Here is a 10,126-nt window from a genome sequence, read left to right on the forward strand (position 1 = left end):
TTGATTTATGATAACATGTAGATGATGCATTTGGCAACAGCCAAGAAGTATTTAGGCACTTTGGCATTAAATTAGTATCTTAACCCTTTCCCGACGGGTAGTATTCATAGTGGCCCAGGCCTCGCTGCCGGGGGCTTATATCGCCGCCCTAGCATGCCAAATACCAGCATCCCATGCCGTTTCTTCGTAATACTACGAGCATATGCTGTATTTTCAGTTTTCATTATTTTCTAAAGTCTCTACTTGCCATATTTCCTGATAAATCAAGACTGAAGGATATTTTTGTTGTTATATAGACTCCATCATCATCATCAATAACGGTATGCTCATGTTTGAGCAGCCGTGGACCTCTCCACCATCCTTCGCCACTAAACTCGATCTTACGCTTTTCTTTCCACTTGTACCATTGACAGCCAGCAAATATCTTTGATGTTGTTGCTCAGTCTTGTCTTCGGTTTACCTCTTCCTCTGTTTCCTATCACCATCCCTGTCAGCAAGTCTTTCTCAATACTTTTACTTCTCATCACATGACCAATAAACTTTAATTTCCTCCATAGTTGATCATTATTCAGTCTATAGTCTGAATAAAATAAGCAGTGTGTGGCATCATGGAGTTGAAATCGTCCTTTTTTTTTATAGTAAAATTGAGAAGGTGTTAAAAATGACTTAATCACAGTTTCAGTGGCAGAAAAATAATATTTTGCCCTGATTGTAAAAAAAAAAAAAAAATGGCATGTCCATACATATACCATGGCATGTACATACATACCCCCGGCAGATAGTCCAGTCATGCCATGGCATGTGCGTACATGCCACCCGTCGACAAAGGGTTAAGTACTTATTTTCTTGTTTACCCAAAATAACTTATTCACTCATGGGGAATACAAAAAATAGTGAATTAATATACAGTGACCTTTTTTCCTTCAGGGCAATGCAGTGTTATGGAAGCCATCAGATACAGCTGTCCTAAGTAACTTTACAATCTATAAGATCATGAGAGAAGTAGGTGTTCCTGGTGAGGTTGTGAGTTTCCTTCCTGCAGATGGACCTGTCTTTGGAGACACAATCACCAAATCCCCCCATCTGGCAGCCATAAACTTCACTGGCTCAGTTCCGTATGTTGTCATTTTCACATACTTTAATGTTCATGAAAAATATTTGAAAATTAATTTGCATAAGGAACCTTGGAATAATGGATTGCAGTGTTAATTATATCTATCCATCTATCTATTTGTGTATCTGTGTCTGTCTATTTATCTATCTATCTATCTATATATTTTTCTTCTTCCCTGTGGAGGTTGTTAACTGTAATTCATTAGTAATAGTAACAGCTAGTAGTTTAACAAATTTTCCATATGCTTACGAACCATGCTTTATATATGATTGGTTATTCTCTTGTCAAACAGGACATTCCAGAGATTATGGACACAAGTTGGCCAAAACTTGTCCAATTATATTGGATTCCCAAGACTTGTGGGTGAGTGTGGTGGGAAGAACTACCATCTGGTCCATCCCAGTGCAGATGTTACCTCTGTTGTTAATGGCACTATCCGCTCAGCCTTTGAATACTGTGGCCAGAAATGCTCTGCTTGCTCTCGTGCCTACATTCCAGAATCCCTTTGGCCTGAGGTAAACTTTATCACTTTATTCTCTTAAATGTATATTTAATATACATCATTTACCTTTTTATGGATATTTCTTTTTTCCTTCTTTTTCTTTCTTCTCTCCAGGCTCTGAGGCTGTTCTAAATTTTTTTCATAGATTGTATCAAAAACAAAAATGATATTGATGTTATTTATTTTTTATTGATAATGGTATTAGTATTGATACCACTTTCATGATTTTTTAAAAGAAATTAAGAAATGTGAATATCTATTCTAGGTAAAGGCAGGTCTCTTGGCAGCCCAAAAGGAGCTCAAAGTTGGCGATGTACAGGAATTTGATTCTTTTATGGGAGCTGTCATAGATGACAAAGCATTCAAGCGTATCAGTGGCTACGTTGACCATGCCAAGTCTTCACCAAACCTTTCTATTTTGGCTGGTGGCAAATGTGATGATAGGTAAAGTTGGAAGATAATTTAGCTATTTGGATATATTTGTCTTTTATTGTTTGAAATCCATATGTATCTGATTTTTGTGTATAGTGTCATTTCAAATGGTATAACTGTTGCTCTTTATCCTTTTGCTTATAGTGTGGGCTATTTTGTGGAGCCCACCATTGTGCAGACAACAGACCCCACAGATCGCATCATGTGTGAGGAGATCTTTGGACCTGTCCTCACTCTCTTTGTATATCCTGATGCTCAAGCTGATGAAATGCTTACCGTGGCTAACAAGTCTACTCCATTTGCTCTTACGGGTGCCATCTTTGCTCAGGATGAGTGAGTGATTCAAGTTTCATGCATGTTTTATACTATATTCATTTATTTGTTTTTGCAGTTTCAGGAAACCTTTTTCATAAATGTATCATTCTGTATAGCATTTTCCATGAGGAATTATATAGCATTTTATGTCTTTAGATATGAAAGAGGATTGATTACATGTATCATTTCCAGGGCTTGGCTTGTCAAAGCAACTGAAGCACTGAAAGATTCTGCTGGCAACTTTTACATTAACGACAAGTCAACGGGATCTGTTGTAGCACAGCAACCATTTGGAGGTGCACGTATGTCAGGTAAATAATAAGATTTAGAATATGTGTAATTATTATTATTGAATTGCATAAAGTATATTCTCCTAACTTTTAAAGAAGCCAACTCCATTTTGTATCTGTTATTTCTGTCTATGTGATTTCAAGAATGTGATTTAGGTATGGTGATTATGGTTATATAATAGAGCTAATATGGTCAGCATGCTGAAGGGTGTGGAAATGTATTTGATTCATGGGAAATATTATATTTTTTATGAAAGTAAATTTAGCCATTTATTACACTATATATATTTTTTTCTTATCTTTGGGTTTAATTTATTTGAACTTGGCCAAAGAAAGCTGTATCTCATAAGTAATTGCTAATCTACTGCATAAAATCAGTTTTGTTGGTATACCTATCATGAAATCTTTGTGGATATGTAACCTATATTCTTCTATTTAGTCATTTTTTCTATGATAAATGAAATGTCCTGCCATCTCCATATGCATTGTATGTTATCTATTCCTTACAGGCACAAATGATAAAGCTGGAGGTCTACAGTATGCCCTGAAGTGGACATCTCCTCAGGCAGTAAAGCAGACCATGGTGCCCCTGACAGACATCAAATACCCTTACATGGGTTAGATGTAGAGTATCAAGTTGTAGATGGTGTAAGGTGGATCACTTACTTGTGTAGTGTTAAATATTTTTTTTTCCTCTTTTTTTTTCTTTTAGATCATGCAGTGGGAAAGTATTTATCTGTATATCAAGAATGTATTGATAACCAGTATTGGACAAGATAATCTTGATAGTGATAATCATGTTATCCAGTAATTTATCTCCAGTGTATAGCAGTGTAAATATGAAAATTTAGGATTTTAAATTTTCTGGAAAAAAATTCATTGTTAAGATCTCTGTAATACAGTTTTCTAAAAAAAAAAAAAAAAAAGACCAAAATGCTTTTCAGAAATTGATATTCAGTTAGAATCCTGAAATACTGCAAGCCTCAAAATGATCATTTGAAAGTATGAGGAATGATTATTCAAGTCACTTTGTCCATTACTATACTACATGTTAGAAAATACCCAGTGTAGTTGTTCATATTTAATATGATTTGCCCCCCCCAAAAAAAGAAAAAAAAAGTAGGTATGAAATGTTTTATTACATTGTATTTTCATTTTTGTTCTTATACCATAGCTTGAAATTGTAGGCAAAACGGTAAGTTAGAAAAGCTCCCACCATGACCAGCTCAAATGTACAACATTTAGCATTCATATCTTTGGGATGTAAAGTATATCACACACTAAGTGAGTGATATAGAATTTAGAATTAATTTCTTATAATTTGATTTGAGGATAGTTCACTAAATACTACATTTTACTGAAGGCACTTCTATCTTTAGTGTGAAAGATAACCAGCCCATTGTGTTGGAAAGACCATAGTGACCACCTATGCTATCGTAAACAGCTTAGAAAAAGAACCACTCCTTGATCTTCCATGATACCTTGCCTTACAATGTCCGACTTGTTCCCAGTAACTATAGGGAAATGGTCTTGATAAGTAAAATATACTTGGAATTATTATTTTTGTGTGTGTATGACTCATTATAACAAAGTGCTCTTTCACCTTGTTACTCGACTTGGTTATTATCTGCTTTGTGCAAAAGATGTAATAACAGGAACCACAAGACTTGAGTTTAAGCATAAAATATGAACAGCAGGAAATGTTTTTGGATTTATATTTATTATAACAGCAGCTGTCGGTCAAGCTTACAAGAAGAAAATCATATACCCTAGCTTGTAAGTTGATTTTTAATACAGTCAAAGAAATCTATGGAAAATCATTCTGCATTTTATAAGGAAAAATTATATATATAACTGTAATTATGAATAACAGATGAAGTTCCAGTTGATGTTGAAATCATCTCATTGTCTGTGCATATTCATCATTCTATGTTACAAGCTATAATAACATTATTTGAGTGAATATATCTATACACTTGTTTGTATATAACCAGAACTGTCCACCATGCGCACACACAGGCACGTGCATGTGCTCATGCTCACACATCAGCTGCATATATGTACTAGTGTGTACACAGAACCTACATTTCGTTTCCTGAATCCACATATACAATAGTAATGGAATGTTATAATTTTGAATTCATTCAGTTATTCTCATTTCTAAAGATATTATGTATAAATACAATATTTTTACAGGAAAATTCTTAATCATCGTATTCAGATGACATTCTCATTATAAGGATTTAATAAAATGCATTGGTTTCCTGTGTAAATAGGCTAAATTGAATATCAGTATATGGGATGTATTTATAACATCAGGAATTATGATAAATGTCTGAGGTTTAATTTTCAACTGGCAGATAAACAAGCATCATTATAAGTTCATTTGTGTATTAAATAAGCCAGTGAGTTAAGACTATGGGAACATATTTTAATACATATTAATTTTAACAGGAACAGCTCATATGTGTATGTATGTCACCAATGTGCTGTATTTAACCCAAGTGTTTGTGGTTTGAAATACAAATTACCTGAATGTGTCAGTTTTCATGTAGGAAAGAAAGTGTACATAATTAGCCATCATGATTCTATAGATAATATAGTCCAGTTCAAAATTAGTATTTCAAAAGATCTGATGTGATTTGGTTCTTTTTTTATTGCAAAGTAATGATTACTTTGTTTTATTTTTGTAAGTGTGATGGGAATTAGCATTTAAGTATGGAGTATTTTAATATATTGAATACAGAAAAGAATGTATTCCTATCCTTTGAACTGAGATATTACCATCAAATACAGAAGGAAAGTAAAAAAATATATATATATATGCAAGGAGAAAAGTAATTGTTTGAATTAAATTTTATTGTTCAATGATGTGACCTAATATCTCTAGCCATCCTCAAAATCAACATTGCTCTTGAAGGGTATTTTAGTTGTTGCTTGGACTTGGTTAGCATAGAAAAGCCAGGGAAGAAGTAATAGATGTTGGTGGTAGCATAATATCAAACGGTGTGAAAGACAGCTCATCACACAATCATAGTAACAAAGTCTTGACAAAGCAAAGTTGATGAATTGTCATTTTCATTGTTAATGTTTATATTTAGATTATTTTTTAAAACGTTATTTTAGAATTTTGTTAATTTATGTTGCCAACTATTAGTCTTCTGCAAGTTAGCCACAGGTATACAAATTGTGACATACTTATTCATATTTTGTTTCATGTCACTAGGTTATTTTTTCTTTTTTATTTCATCTTCCTTAAACTTTCATTAATGTTTTTAATTGTTTCTAATCAAATGGGGAAAATCATCCCCACTGCAGTGAATCCAGCATTGTTTGAAGGTTACTGTATCAGCATTGTGGAGTCAATCTATTGTAGATATTCAGCAGGAGAATGTATAATTCAGTGTATCACTGAGCACAAATTGTTGGGTATTGCTAACTTAGGAGCTTTACTGCCAATTATTACTACACTGGTTGAGGCACCATCAGATAGAATGATCTGATGTCACAAGGTCTACTACACTTAGCATTTTGGTACCAAGGTGCTGTTCCTAAATTATAAACCTTTGACTGATAATGAGTTGGTTTGTATTTTTAGAAGAGAACATTAGTAGTTATGATTCCTTTCTTTCATGTAAATCTGTATATGTTATTCTAGTTATTCAGTTATTATTTATATATGTTTATCTATTCTAAATTTTCTCAGTGAGTACCTACATAATTTGAGAAGCAAACACACACACACACACACACACACACACACACACACACACACACACACACACACACACACACACACACACACACACACACACACACTCTCTCTCTCTCTCTCTCTCTCTCTCTCTCTCTCTCTCTCTCTCTCTCTCTCTCTCTCTCTCTCTCTCTCTCTCTCTCTCTCTCTCTCTCTCTCTGTCTGTCTGTCTGTCTGTCTGTCTGTCAAGACATTCAGTTTAGTATTGATTTTATTGATTATTTATTTATAAAAATATAAATTGTGATAGGCAGCCTAACCATCTGTTACAGGCAAAAAAGCACTTTTAAGAATACTTGCAAAGGTAAATTTATTTACCATGATTCCATTATCATTAAGTCATAAAGGTAATCATATTTAAAAAAGAAAATTAGAGAAATATATGAATAAAAAAGCACAAGAATGGCACTTTTCCTGTGTGTAGATCTGCATTTAGTAAGCATATAAACCTAAGTACTGTAGAGATGTGTAAAAATATGGTTATGCTGTAAGTGTTGGTAGAATATCTGTTTAGACAGAAGATTGTATCAACCTGAAGACAAAGAGAAAGAATAGAATATTGTGAATTGTGTATTCTTAAATACCCTTCATATTTTACAGCTGTGACATGAAGATTAAATATTGATGCTAAAGGCCTGGCAGGGATGATCAATGGACATAAGGGTAGGCATGAATAGAGATGATATCACAGATAGACAGGTAGCTAGGCTAACAAGTTGTTTTCTTGTTTTCTTGACATATACTTGCTGCTGTACATGCCAATCTCCCCTGCTTCTGAGGGCAGGACTTTATAATATATTCATGAGGAAATCTATGATGAAAATGTTAACATAATATATATGAAAAAAATATTGGAAACAGTAATATCTGTTGCAAGAAAATCTCAAAACAGGGAGTAAGATAATTTATAAAAAGTTAGAGGTTTAAAACCTTAATTATGAGTACCCTTTTTCACTAGAGTGCAACACACAGCAAGCTTTCTATCTAGTGTTATTGAAGCTGCTATTATTTTTACAAGAGAACTTTGGTACACTTACTTTTTCAGAGCTGTCTGCATTGCTCCTCCTCATGTATAAATTTTACCAAGAAGTTTATAATCATATTTCTGACAGAACTCTACCATTAAGGAAAGTAATAAGATTTTAAAATAACAAGAAATGAGAATGAAAGATGTTGAGGGCCCAATTTTTTTTATTAGTTAGTTTATTTTTTCCCCGCCACTCACACTCAAGAACCCTAAAAGATTTCTAGTCCTATTTTTAGTGGAATTCAATGTGGGTTGACAATTACTTTTTATACAGATATTTGTCCTTCTCCCTGTTTCCTTTTTTTTCTCTTCCTCATCCCCTTCTGTCCACTTATCCAAATCATTAACTCATAGTTACCCTTTTTGCCAAAAACTTTACTATAATGCTGTGTAACCTCTGATGTCTGACACAATTGTTTGTTCTGACCATTGACCATTCTGGAAATCCATAAACATTGCCGTATTAAACCAAAAAACTTTCTTATCAGTGCATTGCCCCCAAGCTCTGCCCTATCACTCTATTTTGTATATACTACTAATTTCCTTAGATGTTGATGCAGCAGAAAATTTTCAATAATATATATTTCTCCCAATCTCCTGCGTGTTGTGCTGTAGGGGGTTTAGGAGGTGGAGACTGAGGCCCAATGTAGGGGATCACCCCTACCTTAGACCTCAGCCCTTGCCTCAACTTTCCTTTCCTTTTCTTTCTCTTCTTCATCCCTTCTGTCCACATATCCTAATCATTAACTCATTGATACCCTTTTCTCCACAATAGTTTGTCATAATGCTATGTGAGCGTTGATATTGGGCACATTTGTTTGTTTTGACCATTGACCATTCTTTGAACAAAAAAACTGCTCAGCCATGGGCTTCACCCCCAAGCCCCACCCTATTGCTATATTTTGAATACACCACTAATGACCTTAGATGTTGATGCGGCAGATGATGTTCAGTAAGTAAATAAATCCGCACGTATTACAGGCTTGCCATGGCCACTAATGAAGATTTTGTATCTTTATAAGGGGCTTTGAGCCTTGCCTACTTATCAGCTAGACTCCCTGAATCTAACTCCTGGTTTACTGACTCCTGACTCCTTTGATCATGGCTACGTCTACTGCTACACCTCTACACACCTTTTAAGTACTCTGTTTATTTTTTTGTCATTCCCTCTACAGCCCTTTACTTTGACAATACCATACTCTTCCAACAATGCTTCCAAAAAATTAGGCAAAGTTTCCTTCCGCAGCCGTACCGAGTGTTCACGCCTTGTCGCAGTTACACCCGAATCCCAAGCTAAAGCACGATCCACCCTGGTTGACCTCACTGGTAAATCTATCCCTGCCCAACTACACTCCTCCCTTAATACTTGTTCAGGAACATTTTCCATTTCCCCAGCTGATTGCCCTGTCTATGACAAGGATTGGTCAGACTGTGAAGATGATCTATTTGCCTGCTTCACTGACTATGATGCAGTATCAGGTCAGTACTATATTATTCCCCCTAGAGTTCTCTGATACAAACTTGGCCTTACTCTATGAGAGGTCAGACAGGAAGTACATTTATATCTTTTTTTTCTATCACTCCCTACTCTAATACTATCCATAACCCCACTACTTTCCGCTCTACCCAACCTTTCTTTGCTGAGTGCACAGCCATGTTGGAATCCCCTTTGAAATCTAGTCATATACTCTTCCACTGGTATGTCCACATCACACCAACCACGTTTCTCATGTATTCCAGCCACGGATTATTACCCCTTTATACCAGCTGGCAATCTTTCTTTTCAAGTCCCCGCACTAATAAATTACATACTGTAAAACTATTGATCTCCTAAGCAGCTCCACTTCATGGGAACAGAAGTTGAGAAATGACTCTCGCCCACATATGTATTGGCCACAACCGTTTAACCCACTCCTATCTGATACCACGTTCTGATCTGCCCCTATGTTCCCTATGTGATGTTCCTCTTTCAGTTCCACACATTCTGTTGTCCTGTCCACACTCTGATGCAGCCTGTACCTCTGCTTTCCCCCACCTATCCTCCCTTCACCGACCTCCCAACCTGTCAGACATCCTTACGGAATCTTACACTTTCTGTTTTGACAGTCTGTTCTACTTCCTCAGATGCATACATATCCTTCACATTATCTAATCCCCCTTACCTAATCCTACCTTAACCCACTCACTCATCAGCTCCCTTACCCATCTTTAACCTTTCCAATATTACTCAAGACTGTTGACGTACAGCAACTAACTACTAAGTCAAACACCCTTCACTACCCTTTACTATACCTTCCTAGCCTAGCACATATATTTTGCTTTAGCCGTTAACCATTATTACCCAAACTGTCTCTAAATTTGCCAAATTACCTCTTCCCCCTACTTCTCACCATCTCACCTCTACTTCCCCTATTTCCCAATCAAATTCTTTTTTTTTCATTCTAAATCCAGTTACTCCAATATCCATAACTCCACCTATGTCAATTCCTCCTCGCCTCACCTATCGCACCAGACAAGCTAAACGTTCCACATCATCTTCACCTACCACATCAATCCCTACATGTATCTCCTCTTCACCTCCCCATAAAAAACTTCGTTTACCAAACCTCCTCACCAGAAAACCTCTCTATAAACCGTCCTCCAATTCCTCCACCCCCATTCCATCTACATTCAAAGTAACTGCCAACATCCA

At 35.6% G+C, this 10,126-nt stretch overlaps 1 protein-coding gene across 1 annotated transcript in view; it reads left to right on the forward strand.

The window, feature by feature from the left end:
• The window catches only part of LOC119578838 (delta-1-pyrroline-5-carboxylate dehydrogenase, mitochondrial-like), a 16,432-nt gene extending 9,459 nt beyond the window's left edge, over window positions 1-6,973 (forward strand). The window contains exons 7-12 of the mRNA XM_037926478.1: window positions 928-1,115; window positions 1,407-1,629; window positions 1,882-2,060; window positions 2,193-2,381; window positions 2,556-2,674; window positions 3,163-6,973. Coding sequence (XP_037782406.1) covers window positions 928-1,115; window positions 1,407-1,629; window positions 1,882-2,060; window positions 2,193-2,381; window positions 2,556-2,674; window positions 3,163-3,275 — 1,011 coding nt within the window. The 3' untranslated portion in view covers window positions 3,276-6,973. The remainder of the gene's footprint in view (window positions 1-927; window positions 1,116-1,406; window positions 1,630-1,881; window positions 2,061-2,192; window positions 2,382-2,555; window positions 2,675-3,162) is intronic.
• The last annotated feature ends 3,153 nt before the right edge of the window (window positions 6,974-10,126 follow it).

This window comes from Penaeus monodon, chromosome 11 (genome assembly GCF_015228065.2).
Source record: "Penaeus monodon isolate SGIC_2016 chromosome 11, NSTDA_Pmon_1, whole genome shotgun sequence".
Lineage (NCBI taxonomy): Eukaryota > Metazoa > Arthropoda > Malacostraca > Decapoda > Penaeidae > Penaeus > Penaeus monodon.